The 23,415-nt window shown below is 51.2% G+C and overlaps 8 protein-coding genes across 8 annotated transcripts; 5 read left to right on the top strand and 3 right to left on the bottom strand.

The window, feature by feature from the left end:
- Positions 1 to 662: 662 nt before the first annotated feature.
- On the top strand, positions 663 to 5,585 carry BGZ61DRAFT_534050 (ABC-2 type transporter-domain-containing protein; the record flags this gene model as incomplete). Its single annotated transcript, XM_046254085.1, has 11 exons — positions 663 to 1,266; positions 1,320 to 1,771; positions 1,820 to 1,916; positions 1,966 to 2,453; positions 2,501 to 3,096; positions 3,154 to 3,502; positions 3,550 to 4,120; positions 4,171 to 4,550; positions 4,602 to 4,788; positions 4,842 to 5,112; positions 5,168 to 5,585. 11 exons carry the CDS (start codon positions 663 to 665, stop codon positions 5,583 to 5,585), a joined length of 4,413 nt encoding a protein of 1,470 aa, XP_046102907.1.
- Positions 5,586 to 5,750: 165 nt separating this feature from the next.
- On the bottom strand, positions 5,751 to 6,734 carry BGZ61DRAFT_355634 (uncharacterized protein; the record flags this gene model as incomplete). Its single annotated transcript, XM_046240723.1, has 1 exon — positions 5,751 to 6,734. One exon carries the CDS (start codon positions 6,732 to 6,734, stop codon positions 5,751 to 5,753), a length of 984 nt encoding a protein of 327 aa, XP_046102906.1.
- Positions 6,735 to 7,179: 445 nt separating this feature from the next.
- Positions 7,180 to 8,686, top strand: BGZ61DRAFT_519183 (uncharacterized protein). The gene is made up of 2 exons (XM_046252388.1): positions 7,180 to 7,412; positions 7,469 to 8,686. Exons 1-2 carry the CDS (start codon positions 7,280 to 7,282, stop codon positions 8,554 to 8,556), a joined length of 1,221 nt encoding a protein of 406 aa, XP_046102905.1. The 5' UTR covers positions 7,180 to 7,279; the 3' UTR covers positions 8,557 to 8,686.
- Positions 8,687 to 10,090, bottom strand: BGZ61DRAFT_454591 (major facilitator superfamily domain-containing protein). Its single transcript, XM_046246250.1, has 4 exons — positions 9,670 to 10,090; positions 9,224 to 9,620; positions 9,042 to 9,173; positions 8,687 to 8,990 (listed from the first exon to the last, which is right to left on the bottom strand). Exons 1-4 carry the CDS (start codon positions 9,910 to 9,912, stop codon positions 8,917 to 8,919), a joined length of 846 nt encoding a protein of 281 aa, XP_046102904.1. The 5' UTR covers positions 9,913 to 10,090; the 3' UTR covers positions 8,687 to 8,916.
- An 851-nt stretch (positions 10,091 to 10,941) lies between these two features.
- On the top strand, positions 10,942 to 13,905 carry BGZ61DRAFT_53296 (fungal-specific transcription factor domain-containing protein). The gene is made up of 6 exons (XM_046253939.1): positions 10,942 to 11,342; positions 11,402 to 11,530; positions 11,585 to 12,236; positions 12,286 to 12,801; positions 12,848 to 13,762; positions 13,822 to 13,905. The coding sequence occupies exons 1-5, from the start codon at positions 11,218 to 11,220 to the stop codon at positions 13,514 to 13,516; spliced, it is 2,091 nt and encodes a 696-aa protein (XP_046102903.1). The 5' UTR covers positions 10,942 to 11,217; the 3' UTR covers positions 13,517 to 13,762; positions 13,822 to 13,905.
- BGZ61DRAFT_454577 (S-adenosyl-L-methionine-dependent methyltransferase) lies at positions 13,880 to 15,758 on the bottom strand. The gene is made up of 11 exons (XM_046246249.1): positions 15,653 to 15,758; positions 15,561 to 15,598; positions 15,413 to 15,498; positions 15,339 to 15,361; positions 15,161 to 15,290; positions 15,059 to 15,096; positions 14,967 to 15,004; positions 14,767 to 14,904; positions 14,291 to 14,710; positions 14,216 to 14,239; positions 13,880 to 14,169 (listed from the first exon to the last, which is right to left on the bottom strand). The coding sequence occupies exons 1-11, from the start codon at positions 15,692 to 15,694 to the stop codon at positions 14,160 to 14,162; spliced, it is 987 nt and encodes a 328-aa protein (XP_046102902.1). The 5' UTR covers positions 15,695 to 15,758; the 3' UTR covers positions 13,880 to 14,159.
- A 1,466-nt stretch (positions 15,759 to 17,224) lies between these two features.
- BGZ61DRAFT_534044 (major facilitator superfamily domain-containing protein) lies at positions 17,225 to 18,951 on the top strand (the record flags this gene model as incomplete). Its single annotated transcript, XM_046254084.1, has 5 exons — positions 17,225 to 17,445; positions 17,497 to 17,503; positions 17,556 to 18,005; positions 18,066 to 18,647; positions 18,700 to 18,951. The coding sequence occupies 5 exons, from the start codon at positions 17,225 to 17,227 to the stop codon at positions 18,949 to 18,951; spliced, it is 1,512 nt and encodes a 503-aa protein (XP_046102901.1).
- A 2,115-nt stretch (positions 18,952 to 21,066) lies between these two features.
- BGZ61DRAFT_507192 (major facilitator superfamily domain-containing protein) lies at positions 21,067 to 23,323 on the top strand (the record flags this gene model as incomplete). The annotated part of the gene is made up of 7 exons (XM_046251898.1): positions 21,067 to 21,092; positions 21,269 to 21,400; positions 21,450 to 21,561; positions 21,677 to 21,772; positions 21,827 to 22,530; positions 22,584 to 22,910; positions 22,963 to 23,323. The coding sequence occupies 7 exons, from the start codon at positions 21,067 to 21,069 to the stop codon at positions 23,321 to 23,323; spliced, it is 1,758 nt and encodes a 585-aa protein (XP_046102900.1).
- Positions 23,324 to 23,415: the final 92 nt, after the last annotated feature.

The raw sequence follows: 23,415 nt of genomic DNA, 5'->3' as shown, positions 1-23,415 counted from the left end.
TGGCGAATGGGCGCAGGGACGTGTTCACTAGAATGGCGGAGATTTAGCGTCTATCGGAGGATTTCCACGCGTCTGTCAATGTTAAATGCCTCCGATCTTGTCATGTCTTTCTTTGTTGGTTGATTTACGCAACCCACCTCCCGCGGATCACCGAGCCGGGCGTCCGCGGGCGTCCGTCGAGTCAGTGTGGGGGCAGATCCACACAGAATGTTTGCTCCGTCGGCGTCGTAAAGCCTTACGCGAGTGGTAAGGAGTGTCCGTCGGGCCAATTCCAAGGCGAGGACGCATGAACAGGGGGCAACGTGTGCCAAGCCTTCCCGCGCGTCTCCGAGTTCCAGGGATCTGTCAGGCTGTCAGGCTGTCAATGAGTTCTTCTGTTCTGCGCTGCAAACTCCGCGGCTTTGTTTGTTTGTCGCGGATTTGTGTTGCGGACTACGGAGATGTTTGGCGAACATGCTGCTACTTATTAAGAGATCGCGTCTCATGGTTTTAACCGACATCTAAACCAGCAGTGTTCTCTTGTTCTCACGGCTTTTGTCGAAGTCGAAATCATCGGCCTTGTTATTCTCGCATCCGAAAACCCCTTGCAGTACGACATCGCCAAACCCACGCCCAGACTGTTGGGCAAAATGGCCGCGTCTCAAAACAATGGGACGGGCGACATGTCAACAAACGCAATTGAACGAGAAACAATCAATCAAAACGAACCGCCTTCGACTTCGTACTCTCGCGCCAGCACCCAGGCCAACGACAATGGCGACAACAACCCGCCAGAGATGCAAACCGAAATCGAGGCGCTTGCGCGGCAGCTCACCCACGCCTCTGCCGCCTTCGACACAGAGCTGCACGCTTTCAATCCCCAGCCCGGCACGCAACTGGACCCCGGATCGACAAACTTCGACTCCCGCGAGTGGGTGAGGGCGCTGATCAAGCTAACTGAATCGGATCCTGGCGCTGCGCCTCCTCGAAGCCTGGGCGTTGCCTTCCAGAAGCTCGATGTGTTTGGATGGGGGAGCGGCGCTGAGCACCAGAAAAGCGTCCTCGACTACCCTTTGGACATTGTGTCCTCCTTCGTTGATTTGTTCGGCGGCAACCGAAACAAGAGGCGAATTGACATTCTCCGCAACTTTGAGGGCGTCGTTGATAAGGGCGAGCTATTGCTTGTCCTTGGGCCGCCAGGTTCCGGCTGCTCAACCCTCCTCAAGACAATCGCAGGCGAGACATCCGGTCTTGAAGTCAGCTCCGACTCGTACATGAACTTCCGAGGTAGGATATCATTTCCTATCCTATGCTGTACAAGAAACACTAATCATCTGCAGGTATCGACGCCAGCCATATACGAAAGACCTTCCGCGGCGACGTCCTCTACAACGCCGAAGTCGACAGCCATCTCGCCCATCTGACCGTTGGCGAGACCCTATCCTTCGCAGCCAGCGCCCATTCCGTTCGCCATGTTCCCGGCGGCGTCAGCCGAGAGGAAGCCGACACGATGATGCGAAATGTCATGATGGCCATCTTCGGCATCAGTCACACCGTGGACACGCGAGTTGGCGATGACTTTGTGAGAGGCGTGTCCGGCGGAGAACGCAAGCGCGTCTCCATCGCCGAAGCCGCCCTGACTGGAGCGAAGTTGCAGTGCTGGGACAACACAACTCGCGGTCTGGACAGTGGCAACGCCATCAACTTCTGCAAGAACTTGCGGCTGCAGGCCGATCTTCTCGGGGTTGCAGGCGCGGTGGCAATCTATCAGGCACCGCAGTCTGCTTACGACGTGAGTTCCTTGCCAGTGCGTTATAGACAACCGCTAATTATCTTCTAGCTCTTTGATCGCGTTACTGTCCTGTACGAAGGCAGGCAGATCTTTTTCGGCAAGGCCACCGAGGCCAGACGATACTTTGAGGAGCTGGGCTTCCATTGTAAGCGACTCCAAAACATGCATTTGGCCCTTTAACTGACACAAGATAGGCCCCGACAGACAGACAACGCCCGACTTCTTAACCTCCATGACCAGTCCCCAAGAACGTCAAGTCCGCGCCGGCTTCGAGGCCACCGCACCCCGAACCCCCGACGAGTTTGCGAATCGATGGCAGACAAGCGAGCAGCGAAAGATTCTCCTGCGCGAACTGGGCGACTACGAGAAGAATCACCCCCCGCAAGAGCGACTGGCGGAGTACAAGGAATCCCGCCGTGCCGAGCAGTTCAAGCGCCAGCGAGAGCAGTCCCCCTACACCATCTCGTACTCCCGGCAGGTGTCGCTTACCATCTGGCGCAGCTGGAGGAGACTGTTGGCTGACCCCGGATTCACCATTGCGTCTCTTATGTTCAATGTCGTCATGGCTGTCGTGTTGGGTAGCTTGTTCTTCAATCTCACACCGGACTCTTCGAGCTTTTACTACCGCGGTGGCATGATCTTCTTCTCTTTGCTGTTCAACGCATTCGCTAGTCAGCTTGAGGTAAGGGACATCGATATTCTATTGAGAAGACCGCTAATAGGCCATAGGTCTTGACCGTATACATCGAACGGCCCGTCGTTCAGAAGCATAACCGGTATGCCTTCTACCACCAATCTGCACAGGCTATTGCAAGCTACATCATCGATCTGCCGTACAAAACCGTCAACATGTTCGTTTTCAACCTTATGATATACTTCATGTCCAATCTACGACGAGAACCTGGTGCCTTCTTCTTCTTCTGTTTGACGACGTATCTCACGACACTCGTCATGTCATTGCTCTACCGCACACTGGCCTGTCTCACCCGGACATCCCACCAAGCCATGGTGCCAGCAGCAATTCTCAGTCTCGGGCTCATGATCTACACCGGCTTCACGATCCCGACCAACTACATGCTCGGTTGGTCTCGCTGGATGAACTACCTCAACCCTCTTGCTTATGCCTTCGAGTCGCTGATGGCAAACGAGTTTCACGCAAGGGAATTCCCTTGTGCGCAGATGATCCCCAAAGGCCCCGGCTACGATTCTCTGCCCTCCGCATCTCAGATCTGTTCAGTCATTGGAGCCGAGGTTGGATCATCGATGGTAAATGGAGACAGGTACATTAACATGTCCTTTAACTATTACAACTCCCACAAGTGGAGGTAAGTCAAATCCCTGCAAGCGTTGCTAATACAAGTCCTGTACTAACTCGGATTCAGAAACATTGGCATCCTCTGTTTGTTTTTGGTAGCCTTCTTCTTCGCCTACATTGTGTCAGCCGAGTTCGCAAAGCCCCCGAAGAGCAAGGGCGAAGTCCTAGTATTCCGCAAGGGCAAGATGCCATTAAACTCAGAGAGTAGTGGCAATATCGATGTCGAAGCTCCGGGAACCCGACCTGTTGTTGCGGAAAAGACCGGAGGCACTAAGGGACAGAGTGGCCTAACCGCAGGAGCCTCTGTTTTCCACTGGGAAGATCTCTGCTATGATATTCAAATCAAGGGCAAGGACCGTCGCATCTTGGATCAAGTTGATGGTTGGGTCAAGCCCGGTGTTTCCACAGCCCTCATGGTATGATCAGTCCTTCTCACTAATGAACCTTCACTAATTTTGAACAGGGAGTCTCTGGCGCTGGTAAAACCACCCTACTGGATGTCCTTGCAACTCGAGTCACCATGGGAGTCGTCAGCGGAGATACCCACATTGATGGAAAGCCAACGGATGCATCATTCCAACACAGAGTCGGCTATGTGCAGCAGCAAGATCTTCACCTGAATACCATGACAGTCCGAGAGGCACTCGAGTTTAGTGCCATTCTTCGCCAATCCGCAGAGATCCCCCGAGAAGAGAAGCTTCAGTATGTCGAGCATGTAATTGATATGCTTGACATGCAAGAGTTCTCGGACGCTGTTATTGGAGTTCCCGGTGAGGGCCTGAATGTTGAGCAGCGAAAGCGACTCACCATCGGTGTTGAATTGGCTGCTCGTCCTCAACTTCTGGTCTTTCTTGACGAGCCTACGTCTGGTCTGGATTCGCAAACTTCATGGGCCATTTGTGATCTGATTGAAAAGTTGACTGCAAGCGGCCAAGCTGTCCTCTGCACCATTCATCAGCCGTCAGCCATTCTGTTCCAGCGATTCGACAGGCTCCTTCTCCTGGCACCCGGTGGCAAGACCGTCTACTTTGGAGGTACGTATTCTATCTATTCCCTACAATGTGTCACGCTAACTTTGTTCAAGACTTGGGTCAAGGGTCAAGCACCCTCCTCGAATACTTTGAGCGAAACGGTGCTCCCCCCTGTCCTCCAGACGCTAATCCTGCGGAATACATGCTCGAGATGATCCAGCCGCCGGCAGATGGCTCTGAAACCACCAACTGGCACGAAGTTTGGCGCAACTCCCCCGAATACCAAGGTGTCAAGAAGGAACTCTCTCGTCTGAACGCTCTTCCAGTCACGCAGTCCGCGGATATCGATCCCATGGGAGGCGAAAGTTCTCAGCACCAGGAATTCGTTACATCGTTCTCGACTCAGTTCTGGCAGGTTCTCATCCGAACCTGGAAGCACTTCTGGAGGTCCCCAGCCTATATCTGGTCCAAGGCCATTCTCATTGTCATTTCTGTAAGCTCAACTTTTCCCAACAGGACTTCCTAGCTAATCAAATACATATAGTCTTTGTACCTCGGCTTCAGCTTCAGCGCCAACAACAGCATCCAAGGATTGCAAAACCAGCTTTACGCCATCTTCATGTATCTCGTTCTTTTCGGTAACATCAATGAGCAAATCATGCCCATGTTTGTTCCCCAACGGGCGCTTTACGAAGTCCGCGAAAGGCCGTCCAAGATTTATCGATGGAATAGTGAGTCCCCGATTTCTAGTCTACATCTTACATTTGCTAACAAGTTAAATCAGCCTTCATTTTGGCCAACATTCTCGTCGAAATGGCATGGAATACTCTCATGGCTGCTATTATGTACTTTTGTTGGTACTACCCTGTCGGCTTTGTGCAAAACACGACATCGGACGATCAGCAAATCCGCGGATTCTTGATCTTCCTTTTCTTGTTGATGTTCATGCTCTTCACCAGCACCTTTTCCCACTTTTCCATCACTTGGATCGAGACGGCTGAGGAGGCTGGAGTGTTGGCCACATTGCTGTGGATGCTTTGCATCGCCTTCTGCGGGTAAGTTCTCCCATTAACGAACCTTTTAGAACTCAAAATGCTAACAAGTTCATAGCGTCGGTGTTCCTCCTAGCGACATTCCAGGATTCTGGCATTTCATGTACCGCACCTCACCCGGAACCTATCTCATCGGCGGCATCATGTCTACGGCAGTTTACGGCTCAGAGGTTAAATGTGCCGATAACGAGATTCTCAGCATGGCTCCCCCAGCGAACATGACCTGCAGTGAATTTCTGGGTCCATTTGTCGAGTACGCTGGTGGACGTCTCCTGAATCCTTCGTCCACTGAGGCATGTAACTACTGTGCCCTAAACTCGACTGAGGAGTTCTTGTCCCGCTTCGATATCTCTTATGATGATAGATGGAGAGATTTCGGTCTGCTGTGGGTGTACGTGCTCGCCAACATCGCCGGCGCTCTTGCTCTGTACTGGGTTTTCAGAGTTCCCAAGGGAAAGGGCGTTAAGCGAAACTAATCAATAGAGGTATGAAACTTTGGCAAGATTCATGTATATTCTATTCTGTATAAAACACTAGATAGAAAAGGCTAGACCTGTAGCAATAACCGTAATAGACACTTGACCCTACCGGCAAATTTTGACATCTGAATCGCGGGGCCAGATTCTGTCTGAATTGCACCTTTATTTTGTGGGACCCAGCAAATGTTCAGCGCCCAGCGATAGAAGATATTCCTCGTAGCTCGGCCTCTTCACCTTGGTCCTCAGCTGATCGGGAGTGATGACACCTTCAATCCCAGCCGTGTAGCCGTAGTCGGCGACAAACGCCGCTGCTTCAAGGTACCCAAGCGGCACACCGAACAGTTCATGCATAGTCTGCATATCCATCTGCGCAAAATCGGCCTCCGTTCCTGAGACTTTGGTCCAGATTTCAAGAGCCTGGTCAATGCTTATGTCGTCGTCGTATGCTAGAAGCTTGGTACCAGGCTCTTCCTCTTCAACCAGCGCCCGCACGTAGTAGCCAGTAGACTCCGCGGCATTGATGATCCCAAACCGCAGCTCTGCCGGAGTAGGGAGGACCAGTGAGTACTTTCCATTCTCTGGGTTGAGCTGGGGGTGAAGGAAGAGGTTGTCGTAATAACCCCCGACGTAGATGAAGGACGCTTTCTTGGAAAGCTCAGGTAGTTCCTTTTCAATGAAGGCTACGGCGGCGGCCTTGGACTCCCAATGAAGAGCGCGAGTGTATTTCCCACCCGAGGCTGCATTGATGGAAGCAAAGGCTGAGTAGATGTATATCTCAAGCCCTGGAATCTTAGAAGCAGCTATTGCTGCATTTTTAGCATACTGCAGCTCCTCATCATGCGCGATCTGAGAACCAGTGATTTGGTCCTTGCCAGCCTCTAGGGCGGTCTGGGTAATTTCCAAGAAGGTCGTGTTGACAAAGATGGCATTGACACCTTGGAAGGCGCGTGAGAGCGATTCAATATCCTTGAGGTCGGCTTGGACGAGGTCGGCGCCAAGTGCGCCGAGAGCTTTCGCCTTGTCCGAGTTTGGCTGGCGAGTGACGCAGCGGACATTCCAGCCGGGAAGGCTCAGAAAGACCTTTGCGACAGAGGAGCCTTGATTTCCCGTCGCGCCAACGACTGCAATGATCTTTGAAGGAGCCATTGTGCTTTGGATGGGAGAATGTAAAAATTGTTTTTAGGTGGCGAGCGTCGTTGACGTATTGGGTGTTGAGTGCTTTCTGCTGGATGATGGGATGGAATGTTGATTCTTACTTCTATGGATAGCTGTGTGGGAAAAGACCATTTATAGCCAGTTCTTGTGTATTCTTCATTCTGCAGGTCCGCATAGTTATTGCCATTGTAATGGTACAACCCATTTCCTTGCATTTCATCAATAATCACATCTAACAACTCATGATGAAGTCGCAATTGAAGGAACACCTGGCTTACGCCTATTGCTCATTGTGATTGGCCCTCAAGCCGTAAGCCAACGCCACTATCCCACCTCGGGCGTAAGCCAGCTCCGCCTTTGGGTTGGCGGACTTTGGTGATTACGGGATTAATGTGGGCACGTCACCTCACAGCGGCTCGTTGTGAGGCTGCTTATTCAACATCACACCTCATTCAATTCCGAAGTCCCGACAACACAGGCTTACCCAGTTATCTTCTCGCCATCTCATACTCCAAGACCGTTGTGTACACAGGATCATGTCGGACCGCGAGACAGGGGCGGAGTCTGCGGGACAGCCCCCAAGCTCAACCGAGCATGCTAGACAGCCTCCCAAACGAGTCATGACTGCCGCTCGAAAGGAACAAAATCGCGTCGCCCAAAAGGCGTACAGTGAGATCCCAAGTCCTAACCTAACCGTGTATTTTTACTTACTAAGTGGTTCAAAGGGCAACGACAGCGGGAACGTCGGCAGACACTCCGAGCTGATGCCCGGAAATGGGACCAGAAACTGCCAGTGTTGCGACCACGTGAAGAAACCGGAACTGATATTTGTCAATTTCGGGGCGAAGGCCAAAATGATATCAGAAGGGAAGCTGGGTCACCAACTAATCTGGCCCGTACATGTCACTCCGATGGTCAACGGCAAGATGCCAATCAGGCCAACTTGCGGCCATCTCAGGGACCTAATCTGAACGGCCACTGTACAGAGCTCAGTGTCCAGTCCAAAGCGTTGACTTCAATTGAATTACAGCCTTTGGCGGACCTCACTTACCCTAGTGGTGATTTAATCTCATTTTGCGCTGCGCAGCTCTTGGCCGGGTCAAGCAGCCACTGCTCAGCAACCACAACGAACGATGATGTCTGGGCGACCGATGTCACACCCTTGGATGCTGGAGGATCATCTCTTTCCTACACTGTCTCTTCCGAAGTATCGCCGTTGCTGCCATGCCTTAAACGAAATTCTCTACGACTCGTACCAACCTTCATCGTCTCCGCCGTCTTCGAAAACGCTCTCTCACTCAACTACGATCTGGCCAGGTTAGCCGAATGTCGCGGTGACTATATCTCACCGTTCTACGAACCTCTTGCCTCGCCTCAAAATGACCCGGAAGCTTTGATTGCATCAGCTATTGCAAGGGTCAGCTCCAACACCTGCAACCGGACCATCCCGGTGCACCTCCGTCCGACTTTGGCCCAAATCCTTATTCCGCACGATGCCAGCTTAGATCTCATTCCGCTACCTTTTCTTCGCGAGAGGGCCATTATGTTAGCTGCCGTGATGCCGGAGACTTTCAACATGTGGGAACTGAAATTCGACATCTATCATCGAGGTGGGCTTATAATCTGGCAACAAGATCGATCAGGGCAAGAAAGCTCATCCACTTGCACCAGCTACCAGCCCTGGGATATGAGAAGCTGGGAGGCAACACCGTGGTTCTTGCAGAAGTGGTGCATGGTAGTTGGGGGCAAGGATAGCCCTTTCTGGAAGCAGAGTACATGGTGGCACTCATTGAGAGGAGTTGAACATGGCTAAAATGCAGCATGTCTTTCTTTCACGTTTATACAATAGATGCAGGTGGTCGGTTAATATGTCAATATGAAAGGCAGAATTGGTCAACGTCAATAAACTGAGCACCTATGCACAGCCTCTTGTCAATTAATAATGATGACAATTATTATTACCGTGGATCAATCTAAATGTCTAACTTTAATGGTTTATTCTATCATCTTTACTTTATTTTCCCAATCCATCCAGCGAGTTTTCCATCCGTGTATGCAAGAGAACCCCAACGCCGTTGCCATGCTATTTTTGTCGCCCACCCATGCACAGAACCGATTTCATAACGGCCCAATTGTGTATCGTAAAAGTCCATCGCTCTGTTGCTTTGTCGTATCAATGCTTCCAATTTTTGCTCATTCGAGCAATTAAAAACACCATAATGCCCGCAATAAATGCTGCCGCGGCCGCTAAATCATGTTAGTAAGTGCGCTTGTGATTTGTCTACCTCAAGAACTCACAAATTGTAACGGCCCAACCTACGCCGATGCCGTCGATCATCGGCACGACGCCACCGACACTTCCAGCGGCGAAACTGTACTGGATAACGTATTTACCGCTTATTACTGCAGTTCTGTGTGCAGGTCGAGCTTCTGTTGTGGAATTAGCAACGATTTCCAGATATCCAGGAGTGAAAGCTTACCAGCTGCATAGGTGTTTAGGGCGCTAAATGAAGCCATGAGTCCAACTCCCTGAATGAACGATGCTACTACGGGCAAAGCCATACCACCCAATTCTTTTTTCACACTCCATCCATAAAGGAGGGTACCAAAAGGCAACACCACAAGGATGGCCGGAAGGCTGCTGTTCAGTCGATCCTCTGGCAGTCGAAGACCATTTCGTTTCCGGATGTACACCTTCACGATCTGATCAGATAGCTTACCCCCAAGCGTGCTACCGATCAGAAAGCCAGCGCCCGGCGCCAAGTAGAACAATCCGCTTTCCAGCGGAGAGCTGAGACCAAAACGAGGATTGATGATGCGTCGCACAGAACTGAGGAGGCCGTACTGGTTGAATGACAACAATCCACAGGCGATGTTCTGAGATGAGTTAGAATAACTTCGCTTGTGCTTGTTGGGTAGTACGTACGGCGAGAAGAATCCTGGGGTAGGTGAATTGGCAAAAGACAACCATCGGGTTAAAGGCCCCGATGATTTCTTTCTTGGTCTGTGGAGGGGTCTCAATTGTTTTGGGGTTCCCAATTTCACTCGCTCTTGGAACGAAGAAGTAAGCGAGAATCAGACCGACCATCGACATGCCAGCCTCGACGGCATAGATGACTCTCCAGCTGGTAAAGGTAGCTATGACACTTCCCACCAAGGGTGCTGGCATCTGGTCAGTACGGTTTGGCGGTGAGGTGAATTTGCTACTCACCGATCGAGTTTGCACTGACGCAACTGCCGAGGAAGAAACCCACTGCGGTGCCACGGACGGTCTAGTAATATGTTAGACCCATACAAGAAGCAACAGTGGCGAGGGAAACTGACGGGTTCGAAAATGTCTGCTAGGATTGTTTGTCCAGCAACCAAGAAGAACGGCCCAGTTGTTCCGCCGATGAACCACAAGACCGCAAAACAGGCCAAGTTGGGGGACAAGGACGCCCCAATAGAACACGAGCACAAAACAACATTGGCAACGAGGTATGTAGTTCGACGGCCAATGATGGTGCTAATGGGCAACCATATCAACCCCGAGAGTGCCATGGCAACGAAGACGCCGGCGTTGGCCGTGTTAATACTCGTTATGCTGACGCCAAAGCCGGACGCAATCTCGTTCGTTGCCGGCATGATTGCCGTGCTCCAAAATGTCATTGGGAGCGGCATCCAGCAGACAACGAAGAGAATTACCCATTTCCGCCACGAGGGGAGTTCAATCGCTTCATCATCGATGGCTCCCACCGGAGGAAGTGGTTCCAGCTGCGACGCCGGTGATGCCAACCCGGCGTTTTTTGGTTCACCCGCCATGTTTAAATCGGTCGGGGAGGGATCGGACAAAGGAGGTGCGGGGCTGGAGGAGAAGTTGAGGAATGATTCGTGCCGACTACATCAACGCCGAGGTTTAACGATGGAGCACAAAGTAGGATAACCGGCTTCGTAACCGACACCAGTAGATATATATGAACAACCCTCTCGCAAAGAGCAAATGAATTTTTTCTTCGCTTAGCATCATGACGAACTCGTTTAGTGGGACCGCAGGTGGTTTTGTTGCGAAGTCGGGCGCAAAACCCGACATTGTGACTCCAAAAGGAGGTTATTCCCGGAACCCGAGTCAAGACGCCGACTAGAATGCCTGGAAGTAACCGAGCCGCAAGGGCCATTGGCTCGGCGAAAAAAGGACTTTGCCGGATCGGAGGAATCCGAGCTGAGTCATCACGGTCAACGGCCCGTCTTGACCGAGGACGCCGGCCAAAGGCGCAAAGAACTCTGCACCGATGCCCGTATTACGCAGTAGACAAGGATCCAATCGGCACAAGACCGCACGCCGCATTCGCTCATCTCTGAGACACTGCGTAACGGTCACACGACCAGCGTGTTCCAGCTCCGGTTTTCGTATCTGGGCTCCGTTTCCCCGGCCAATACATCTCCTCACCGTCCCTCTCCTCCACCCAGATAGGCGCTGGCAAACTCGCCGCCGGCAATGACGTCGCCCAATGCCAGTCCTCGTGGTTCAGTTACCGCCTCAGAGCCAGACGGCAAGGATGATGTCGGCTCTCAGTCAGCTCCCAGCCGCCGCGGGCCCCAGCGAAGGACCAAGTCAACAGCGTCAGTGAGAGCCGGATCAGGTTTGCGTAGAGCCTCTACTTACTCGATTGTCGTCGCAGGTGCCGCAGATGCCATTCCCGGAAGGTGAAATGCTCCGGAGGTAGCCCCTGTGAGAACTGCACTCACGCGGGCAAACCCACCGAGTGTTCGTATCCTCGGAAGAATCGCCTCGTCAAGGTCAGCCAGCAGTATGTTCCGAGCTGGCATTTCCCCGTCGTTCCTCGGCTTGTCTAATGAGCCAGGTACATCGACGACCTTGTTGCCGAGAATCAACGGCTTCGCAATCGTGAAGGGAGCAGTAGGTCGAGAACTGACTCCACCCAAAAGGATGTCTCAGTTGTCGTTTCTGGGACAAGCTCTGCAGATGCTCCATCCGCGATTCAGGCGCCTTCATTGGAGACCCACCCTTGGTTCTTCAACATGAACATTCCCCATACTCCCATTCTAATCGGGGAGGCCTCAGATGCGGCGTTTGCCACGCGCTTCCGCCAAGCCATCTCGTCTGCTCGACACAATCATCTTCCCAGAATTAACTATCCAACAGATGAACGTCTACTTGCACTCTCGGACATTGACTGCCCTTGGCCATTTCCTTCTCGAGCTCGGCTTCTGGTCAATGTCGCCCTCAAATATGTTACCCGTTGCTATCATATTGTGCGCAGGAGTCAGATCTTGGAGGGACTTGAGCAGACGATTCAGAATCCCCACTCCAGCGACTCGTTGCTAAAGAGCAAACTGTGGGCGCTGTTTGCCATCGGCGAGATGTATTCAACCAGGACCGCAGCGGCAGAATCGAATTTCCCGGGGATGGGATACTTTGCAAGAGCGACGCGGGTTTTGCGAATCATTAGCGAGCGACCGAGGATCGACGCCGTCGAGATTAGACTGCTGCTCGTATGTTCCCCGCGATGCCTTGTCGTATCAACTAATCATTTATTCGCAGTCTTTCTACTCACTTGCATTGAACCGTCGCTATACGGCGTACGCATTGGCCGGATCTTCCGTGCGACTGTCCGTCGTCATGGGCTTGCATCTCAACGTCCCCGAATCCCAGCTCAGCGACCCGAGTGTGAGAGAGCACCGAAATCGTGTTTGGTGGACCGCCTACAGTTTCGATCGCATGTGGGCTTCTAGGCTTGGGCATCCCGTCGCCATACAGGATGAGTTCATTGAGGTCGATCTTCCGTCGGACCCTGTGTTGGCAAGTAACCAGGATGACTTCAAGGACGCGGCCTATCTGGTAGCTAGCGTCCGGCTGGCACGCCTGGCTGGGCGAATTGGTTATTCTATTTATAACAGAAACCCCCAGGAAACCTCATTATCCCAACGGGTACAGGAAGCGTTGAAAGATCTTCGCAATTGGGTCGAGGAATTGCCGGACCACCTTCACATCGACCCCAAGGACAACACTGTTGAGCCAAGTCCAAAGCCACTCTCATTGCACCTTTACTTTAACCAGGTAAGTCCTGTCTGGCTTCGTTTGTTCCCATTCTTACAGTATCCAGTGTGTGATTAGTGCGACTCGACCTATCCTACTCCATGTGCTCCGTACACATGTAGCTACCTGGGACACTCAACCAATCTCAGAGCCACAGGTACCGGCTTCTGCAATGACCTTGGCCGAGGCGTGTGTGAGATGCGCTCGACATTCCTGCCGCCTTCTCATCGAGTGCTGGATTGACGGATCATTCGCCACCTTTGACTACTTCTACACTCAGTATCTATTCTCCGCCGCCACTGTTCTTGCCATCTCTAGTTTGTTAGATGGGAAGGATTGCCGAAACGACAGGGAGCAATTCGAGTCCTCGGTCCAGTTCCTAGAGCAGCTCAGAGAGACGGGCAACTTTGCGGCAGGGGAGTTCTGCCAGCACACCGACGCCATGAAAGTCACCATGGCGGCTGCGCAGGCACGTAGGGGAGACTTTTCGATGCCCGGCGGTACTCCCGCCCTGATGGATGGCTCTTCCCTCGGCGCTCTTGACGTAGGAGCGGCCTTTGCCGGGGCCACAGCCGGTATGGCATTGTCAGAGCCCTCGTTGCAAGAGCTGCTGTCTCAGCCAGTATTGGACCTGCAATTCATCAATGCGTCCATGTACCAAGACGAATCCCAGGGGCTGTATTGGCCGGATATTTCACCTGAAAGCTGGGGTGCGGATCCTTGGGTGCCCACCTAAATACAAGATTGGTGGGCCTTTTTCGTATTGATGTCGGGGATAAGCTGAAGTCGCATACCAAGTAACAGGAGGGTTGGAATAGTGAACTTTTTGGAGACAGGCGTTATTGATCGGAGGCTTGTTTTACTTTCTCAAAAGCATTAGGAGAGAAACGTAGGGACGTAAAATGGAGTTACCGCTATACTGGCAATGATAAGGTGCATTACATCGGTTTTCACCTATTAGTACACCATGAAAACGTTAAGGGTAAATCACACACCTTTTTCTACGTGACAGATGAGTTGGCAAATCTAACCAGTGGTTAGTTTATACATATCATTTCGATTGCACGACCGAGGTTAAATCAAGTCAGTACGATTGAGACATGCAGTTCTGTGTGTAAGTACCAAATAGGTGTGTGTACAAATAGGAATACTCTAGAATAAACCATATGGGCAACGCAGAAATCATTCATCATGCCGTATCTCGCAATGCAGAGCTGTGCGCTCAGATGCAACTTCGGTGAAATTAAAACAAGGCAAATTTCACCTCCCAGAAGAAATGCAGCTACCCATATTTTACCCCCAAGATATTGCCAGAATTCCAACCGAGCAAAGCCATGAACTTGAAATACTTCACAAGTTGTTATGCGAGTTCCTAATACTTATTCCTCACTGTGAACGTTAGCGTTTATCGACGTCAGAGCTGAGACATGCTTACGGTTTCTGGCCGTAAGTAACATGGCTGTAGTCCAAGTTAGCGATTCGAGCACTACCATCAAGGTATCCAGCTTACAAGTTGAAAATAGCGTGAAAGTCATTTCCCTTCAGCTCGCTCCTGACCTTCGACAGCAGAAGCAAAACCTCTTCCTCGGGCCACTTGAGAATCCCGCAGAACAGGCGGAGCGAGAAGCCCTCGAGTCCCTCCAAGGTCTGCGCCAGGTTGCACATGCCCAGATCCTTCATCCTCTTGTCTTTGGCCCACGGGCCGATGGGGATCTTGAACATCTGATGCTTGACGTTTTTGAACCCGGCCGCCTTCACCCACTCCTCTTGCTTGGGGCCAGGGCACGGTTCGCGCTTCAGCGTTCGCGCTGCGTCGAGCAGGGTGTTGATCCAGGTGAGCGTGCTGTGCTCCTCCTTCAGGGACCCGTCGTCGGCGTAGTACTGCAAATCGTAGTCTTGAAACTCGACCCAGCCGCCAGGCTTGAGGTTACTATACAATCATCATTAGCACATGTTTATTTACAACGCGCTCTCACGAAACTCAACTCGTAAGTGCTTTTGGTCAGTTTAGGCCAGTCCAGAATACAGCAAGCCATGTATCGGCAAAAGATGAAATCGAATGGAGATTCATGCATCCATTGGCTCTCCGCGTCGTCAACTTCAAATTTGACGTTTGGTGGGACCCTATATGATAATTGCCATGTCAGAACACGCACAACTGCACCATGCCGGTGGTTCCGACATACCAGGCGGGCTGGATGGGGCTCAAATCATTGCCAAGAATCTACCATTGGAATAAGGAATTGTCTCTCAAATCAATAGGCATCACTGAACTTACTTGAGCGTTCGGGTGGGCATCGCCCATCTCAATAGCCCCTAAAAGCGGGGTGTCAGCGGGGAAGAGTGGTCAATAGTCAATGGTCATGGTTATCCAGCGTACAAATGCCCGTTCCAGTTCCTATGTCGAGAACTCGGTGGAGGTCATTTTCAACGAGCGGCGCAAGATACAGACGATCACCGATTACTTTTGTCATCAAAGCGTGGTTTAGGTCGAGCCGGTCCATTTCCGTCTGTTCCGCGCATCAGCCGAGGTCCAAGAACCCAATTCTGCCACGTACCTCGTCATTTGGTAAGATGTAGGCTGGACGACATCAGCGCATGCGAGACTATGAAATGGATTGAGGGTAGATACAGCCTCCACGGAATGCATGGTATCGTCTACCGTGCTCGTACGGATAGTCGACAACGCTCGAGGTTAGAGATGCCGTGTACGTGGACCTAAGGGCCGAGGCAGTGAGCAACAAAGCACAGATTAAATGAGGAGCGGAGATATCTCATACAAACGGCTGTCGATGCCAGATTCCGCATCGGATTCACCCTATGGTCCGAATAATGAGCATCCAGCAGCCAAGCATGTCCTCACACGACTCACTCCGTTATCAACCTCGATGTGGGGTACTTCCGGTTCAGCCATTGTCGATCACGTCGCTAGGAACAAGCTTGATGAAAAGGTGAGATCCAAACGAGCGGGATTGTGGGGAGGGAGGGGTAGTAGGGCAAAAGCGAGCCACAGTGCGTGATAATTCGACACCCGGTCCGATTGCAGAAGCGAGATTCCCACTCTGGCGGTTGACTAATCGCAGGCGGTCTGAAGCCCTGTTGGTCTGAACCCTGCCAAGACTCCTGTTCGTCGATCGTATTGATCAGGTGAATTAGTTTCGGTCGCTGGTTGGGTGTCTCAAAATGATTCTTTCACGCCTCAGTCGCATCTTGAGTGTCAAGGGTATCCTGGCATTGACAGACATGTCGGCTCAGAAAGAAGCTCGAGTTGTAGCAGCATTCACAATTGCAAGTTCGCAGTAACAGCTTTTGTAGACTGAGAGGTCCTCAATACAAACACACATGTGTCCAATATGCTCATTTGTCGGGTTGTGGCCGCATGTCTTTAAGAATCACAACGGTAAAGACGCCACTATCGCCAGGAGAGTCGCCGTTGCGTTCACCATCGGGCCGTCCCGCTTAATGGCGATAGTGCAGCGCTAAACACTGCTTCAAATTGGTGGCTGAACACTCTCTAACAATCAGCGTGCGATTCTCCGCATCGACTTTAACAATCTGGTTAATCCCCATCTCATGCAATATGCATCAGCCAATAAGGGAGATAGTTGGAATTGAAATCAACGTAAGGGTTGTGACCCGACGTCATCCCATGATCATTCTGATCATGAGGTAACTTACCCCGCAAAGGATGCAGCCATTTCGGAGTGTAAAGCAGGTGGGGAATAATTGACGCGCAAGATGGAAATGGAAAACAGCTACCAAGCAGTTATATGGTTCATTACCCAGTGTTTTTGAGTACTAGCTATAAGGTTCAATACATTCTAGCTGAATGTAAGTAAAATATTACAGCGTTGGGTCGATTTAGAGGCTGGAAGGCATCCTTGGGGGACGAATCGCGCCAAAGTGTAGGGTAGGTAATTTCGCCACGGATTCATAACTTATGAAAAGTGGACCCATCGACACGTCAGCCAACACCATCCATCGCACCATTTGCATAAAACCCGTCCGGAAGGCATCGCTTCCGGAGGCGGCCCGCATAAAATCGGCGCCGGACCTCCTGAACGCCACGGGATCGCCGCCATGTCCCGGGTTTCGGGGTCTTCGAGGGACCCGATGAGCTAGAATATGGGGTTAAGCATAACTTGGAGCTCGGCTTCTCCAATTTCCACTCGGTAGCGTTCATATTTTGATAATTTGCTGGCTGCACGACGCCATTTTCGGGCCCTCGCTTTCGCTCTCGCTCCCCATGCGCCTTGCAGGTGGAGCCATTTTGGTGTAGTTGAGGAGGATGCCTTTTCCCTTAAATTCCCCATGTCCCACCACAGATTTGACCATCTGCTATTGCCAACACCGGTTTTCTTCTTTCCACAGCGTCATGGACGAGTCAACAAAGAACATTCAGCTCGGCGACTTGCCCCGTCCGGAAAGCCAACGCACCCTCGCCATGTCAGACGCCAGTCTCGGTACGGACCGACCAAAGACGACCGATGCAGAGGCTACGAGCCAGGATCCAGAGAAGGGAAATACATCTCCTGGATCCAGCGCGGGGGACAACCCGAATGCTATTGGATGGGATGGTCCTGACGACCCTCAAAACCCCATGAACTGGCCTGCGAAGAGGAAGTGGTCAAACATCGCCGCGCTATCACTCATGACTCTCTTGACGTAAGTTCCACCTCCTTTAGGTCCATTTTACTGTGCTAACCCGGTCTTTAGTCCCCTCGTCAGTCCTTTCTCGGAATCCCACCAAGTCTCGTTTGCTAACTCACGCGTAGGGTTCGTCGATGTTCGCCCCTGGCGTCCCCGATATCATGGTCGAGTTCAAATCATCCAACGAAAACCTCGCAACCTTTCTCGTCTCCGTATACGTTCTCGGCTTCGCCTTCGGGCCTCTCCTCGCGGCACCCCTCAGCGAGATCTACGGCCGAGCCATGATCTTCAACATTGCCAACGTCCTCTTCATCATCTTCACCGTGGCAACTGCGCTCAGCCAGAACATGGGCATGATGATTGCCTTCCGGTTTTTCATGGGATTTGCCGGATCCACGCCCGTCACCAACGGCAGTGGCACCATTTCGGACATGTTCCCTGTCGAGCAGCGTGGTAAAGCTATGGCAGTCTGGGCCATGGGACCACTTTTGGGACCGTGCATTGGACCTGTGGCCGGAGGCTTCATGATCCAAGATGTCGGCTGGAGATGGGCATTTTGGGTCATTGCGATTGCCGTAAGTGTTACCAGTTTTCAAACGTTTCTTCTTTGACGCGCAGAACTAACAACGTGCTAGGCTGGCGTCATCTCCGTTCTTTGCTACTTCGTTGTCACCGAAACGTACCACCCCACTTTACTCCAGGCCAAGGTCAACCGCCTGAAGAAGGAAACCAACAACGCCGACTTATACTCTGCCCTTGACGTGGGAAAAGTTTCCACCAAGACGAAATTCGAGCATGCTATTGTTCGCCCTCTTAAGATGCTGCTCACGCAACCGCCAGTCTTTATCATCTCGCTCTACATTGCGGTGGTGTACGGAATCCTCTACCTCATGTTCAGCACCTTCACCTTTGTTTTCGCGCAACAATACGGGTTCGGCACCGGCATTATTGGCTTGTCATACATTCCCACGGGCGTGGGCATGTTGTTGGGAACAATGGTCTTCGGTGTCCTCACGGATATCATCATCAAGAAGAAGATGGCCAAGGGGGAGGCCACAGTTCCCGAGGACCGCGTGCCGGTTTGGTTGACTCTTCCTTGCGGATTACTCATCGTCGTATCCCTCTTCTGGTATGGATGGTCGGTGGAGAGCAACACTCATTGGATAGTACCCATGTTTGGAGTGGCATTGTTCTGTTTCGGCCTGATGGGCATCATGGTGAGCAATACCCCTATCTCGATGTGGCTACCAAAACTGACAATACCTGAAGATGTGTCTTCAAATCTACCTCATGGATGTCTACATCACCTACGCCGCCTCTGTAATTGCCGCTGTCACTGTCCTCCGATCCCTTTTGGGTGCCATGTTGCCCCTTGCTGGATTGTCAATGTACAACAGTCTGGGATTGGGTTGGGGAAACAGCGTGCTAGCATTCCTTTCACTAGTTTTAGTGCCGGTACCTGTCGTCTTCCGTTATTATGGCCCCAAGATTCGTGCTATGAGCCCGGATAATTTGGGGTAGAGGGGCATATGTGGCATATTTGACATTCAAGCGTTTTTTTTATACAGGGGAAATCTTAAATTGGAGCATCAGGAATAGCCATCACTCATACATATATAGAGCCTTGTACAATAACTACATAATCATAGACGAACACATTTTCATTCTATTTTCTTGGAATTAGAGCTCGCGTAGTGAAGAAAAGTTTGCGCAAGGATCAGTAGCACTAAGCTCAACTTTAAGTTGCGAAAATGATCCGCCGTGGTCGCGTCAGAATTTGCAGTAGGCCCACTGTGGGAAGCACAAAGTCCTGATCCAAAGTACGGCACTGGGTTACGCACTGCTAATCTGCATTAGGGTACAATGTATTACTATCTTAAGGGTTAGGGTGAGGGTGAGTACAAAGATCTTTACGTTAGATCCTAAAGTATACGAAATGATTTAGTATATATAAAATAATAAGGTAGACATTTTATTCTTTTTATATTATTCATGTGATTTTATTCTACTTCTTAAATAGAGTACAGAATAAAGTGGCAAAGTGCGCTAGCTATATCAAGTAAGCGAGCAATGCAGTACATTATTTCCGATCAGGATTTTATGCTTCCTACTGCAGGATCAAGGGCTTAGATTTAAGATGATATCGTGTTCGGACCACCTTAAAGACAGGGTTTTCATTCCGGGGATACTGCGAGGAATTATGGCATCATGCAAAAGCCAAGCGAGGAAACACAAAATCACCACCTCCAAGAAACTTGCTCAAGTGTTCCAATTTGGTTAACTGCGTTAGCAAGTAGGAAATAACCTCTGCGTGGCGCATCAGTGACCAGCCCTGTGAGACGTAGCTGAACCGACGACTTGGTCATTATGGATCCTCACCAGATGGATCAAGTGCGAGTGGGCCAATTCTCTTAGCAGGGTAACTGATGACGTGACAACCCAGCGTGAACTGTTTCAGGTGCGAATTGGATGATGAACCACGTCCTTGAGCTGTTTTCTTCGCTCATCTGATAAGATTGACGGAGTTCGTTCGGGAGCTCTCACGCCACGTCACCACCACTGTCGAGTCATGCTGACCCCAGTCGACTTGGCAGCTACGGCTTAACTTGTGGCCGGCAAAATCTTCATCGGGAAGTCGGGGGCGCTTATAGAGTATGGCCAGTGACACCCAGGTTGTTAGCATGGAATTGTTCCCGAAATCATTGGGCCCGGACCCCTGTGTCCTGGAGTGTTTTGGTGGCGATCCCCGCGGCATATTCCATCAAGTCCAAAAACACCGATCGTGCAAGTAAAAGCCCGGAGGATGGTTCTTGGGACGCTTTGGACTGATCCATGATTTCTCTTCTAGCAAAGGGGACTGGATCTTGGCATTACTAATTCATTCTTCCTCACCGACTGCACTAGAACTCATCAGTGGACATATTCCGAGCCCATTACTACAAAAATGCCCATGAGCTGCTGTTATTGTAACTGACCGAGAATTTTACCGCCTACAGTCTGCTTGAAAGACCAGTTTTCGGTAATAAGATCGTGGGGGTCTCGGATGCATCTGGTCAAATCGGGTGAGCAAAGGTCCGGCCTGAATCATGTGGAGTTTTGGTTCGCAAACCCCAGTCTGAACACAAAGCAGGTTGCCTCTCTAGCACCACAACTCTGGCCGTTTTGTCTTGGCAAAGGATGGGCTTTATATTACCGGTACGGACTCTCACGAGCCAAGCGTGGACGGGGCTCAACCGAGGTTGAAAAGAAGAATTCAGTACGCGTGTGCCGCTCCACCCTACTCCTAACTGGGAGAAGCGGCTCTTCGCTTGTGGGTAGCTTGTGAAGATCACGGTTTAATCCACATGGCCAAGACTTCCTTCTAGCAAACTGGTCGCAAAGTCAGCCCACAGCACCTGATGTGGGCCAAATGGCCGACGCTACGCGTGTCACCAAAGTGTTGCGACAAGGGCCTTAGCGTCCATGCAGAGGGCCGGGTATGGAGACAATGCTCGTGTTGATGCCATACGTCGGCACACTCGCAGGGTCCACGTTTGTGTCGTTGACGAACTAGCTTTTGCGGATCTGATAAGATTAGATGGTACAATACCCACGTTTACTGCCATCCAGCAAGCAGGAATTTTGGCCCAGGGTGGTATGACGGCCGCAACCGATCTCGGACCGTGACCTCGTGCCTGTGAGGTGCGGAACGATTCCCGTGTCTTCAATGAGGGGGAAAGGATATAAACACGAGGACATCTAGCTACGATGATGGGCTCGAATATCTGTTGCAGATGATTTTAACACAGCAGCAACACGACAAGTACCCAAATATGGCGACTGTAGATCCCAGTATCAGTCCCGAGGTTTCCAACCCTCGCACCTCGGGCGACGCCGAGAAGGCCCAGGATAAAAGCCCTCACGTGTTAGAAAACACTGAAGTTTTACGACAGTCGTGGTCCCGCAAGGATCTGATCATTGCCTTTTCTGGGTAAGTCTATCTCTAGTTGTTAACCCAGATTGCTAACATTCCCGTGTAGGTTGTTTGCGACAACATTCATCATTTCCTTCTTGAAGTATTCCACCAAAGTCTACGATGCCTATGCTACCAGCGCATTTGCGAAGCACTCGGCTCTCACAACCGCTAATGTTGTGGGAACCATCATCGGCCTCGTCACATATCCAATCATGGCTAAATTCGCCAACGTACGCCACCGCAAGAGGAATTTTGCAATCGCTTGAGAAGCTCCATGCTGATTGAATTTAGGTGTTCGGCCGAGCTGAGGGTCTTACTATTTCCATCTTTTGCTTGGTTCTTTCCCAGATCATGTACGCCGCTTGCCAAGATATTGGCACTTACATTGTGAGTTTGTTCCCAATGGCTACTCGTAACCAGCGCTGACGTTATTCGCCATAGGCCGGAGGCATCTTTGAGTCTATTGGAGATACTGGATACGCTATTATGCAACAGGTCTTCATTGCCGACACCACCAGCCTGATCAACCGAGGTCTTTGGTCCTCCCTCCCCGAGTCGGTTGCTTCGATCCCCACACTCTATCTAGGGTCTATTGTTGGAGATAGCGTCCTAAAGCACTCGACCTGGCGGTGGGGCTACGGAATGTGGGCTCTCATCATCCCGTTCTGTTCTGCACCACTGATTACCACCTTGTATATTCTCCAGAGGCGTGCCAGAAAGAACGGATTCAAGAGAGAAAAGTCCTGGGCTGCAGGAGACAAGTCCGAGAGCTTTGGCAAGCGCCTTGTAAACGTTTTATGGATCGACCTTGACATCTTGGGCGCCGTCCTCCTTGTCGTTGGCCTTGGACTGGCGCTCATCCCTCTGTCGCTGACGGGCTCGAGAAATAGCGACCGTTGGGATCAAGGGTCCTACATTGCCATGCTCGTCATTGGTGTGGTGGTTGTGGGCGCTTTCTTCGTCTGGGATGCCAAATATGCCCAAGTTCCGTTCATGCCCTTCCGAATGATCAAGGAGCGCACCGTCGTCGCCGCTTGCATGTTGTCCATGCTCGATTTCTTTCACTATTCTTGCTTCACCATCTTCTTTCCCAGCTACCTCCAAGTCGCCGGCGGGTTTGCTCCAGGTCACTCCACCCGAATTGAGTAAGTTTATTTGGGTCTTGAACATATACTGCACGCTGACAAACGGACCACAGTAACGCCCTTCGAGTGGCTTTCCAGATAGGCTCTGTCTTTGTTGGACTTCTGATGAAATACACAAAGCGCTCTCAGGTTTATGTGTTCATCGGCGTGCCACTTGTGGTTCTGGGACAGGGTCTCCAGATCTACTTTGTCAACATGAATGGTGCTAGCGCTAATGAGGCCTCGTTTGTTACGGCAAAGAGTCTTGTCGGTGTTGGTCGTGCGTTCTACCAAACCGCCGCCCAGGTCTCTATCCAGGCTCTAGTCTCAAGGGAGGATGTCCCTGTGGTTACTGGAGTGTATTTTGCCGCCATGAATTTCGGTGGTGCAATAGGCACTAGGTCGGTATCTCACTTCTGGTAGGGATGAACATTTATGCTAACATCCTCACAGTGTGAGCGGCGCAATTTGGAACAACCTCCTCCCCAAGAAGCTCAACAATTATCTCCCTGAAAACGCGAAGGACCAAGCTATGGCTATTTACAAATCGATTGTCATTGCACAGAAGTACGCGAAGGGCACGGTCGTCCGAACTGGAATTGATAAGGCATACCGCGAGACACAGCAGCTGCTTGCGATTGCGGCTACAGCAGCTCTGGTTCCTATGCTTCTCATCATGTTTGCACTCAAGACTGTTGACCTCAGCAAGGACGAAGAGGAGAGATCTGATGAGAACAAGTCGACAGATGGCGACGAAGCGGAAGTCGTCACCAAGAGTGGAGTGAAGGAGCAGACCAAGAGTGAAGATAAATGACATCCAGAATGGCGCACCTAAATGTTGCTCCCGAGATCCAAGAGTATCTTACAAGTGTTGAATGATTTGAAAGCTCAATTGTATCTTAATTT

Source organism: Ilyonectria robusta (genome assembly GCF_021365365.1).
Source record: "Ilyonectria robusta strain PMI_751 chromosome Unknown BGZ61scaffold_13, whole genome shotgun sequence".
NCBI classification, from domain to species: domain Eukaryota; kingdom Fungi; phylum Ascomycota; class Sordariomycetes; order Hypocreales; family Nectriaceae; genus Ilyonectria; species Ilyonectria robusta.
The sequence above is the reverse complement of the archived record's forward strand: the minus strand, read 5'-3'. Positions and strand labels throughout refer to the sequence as shown.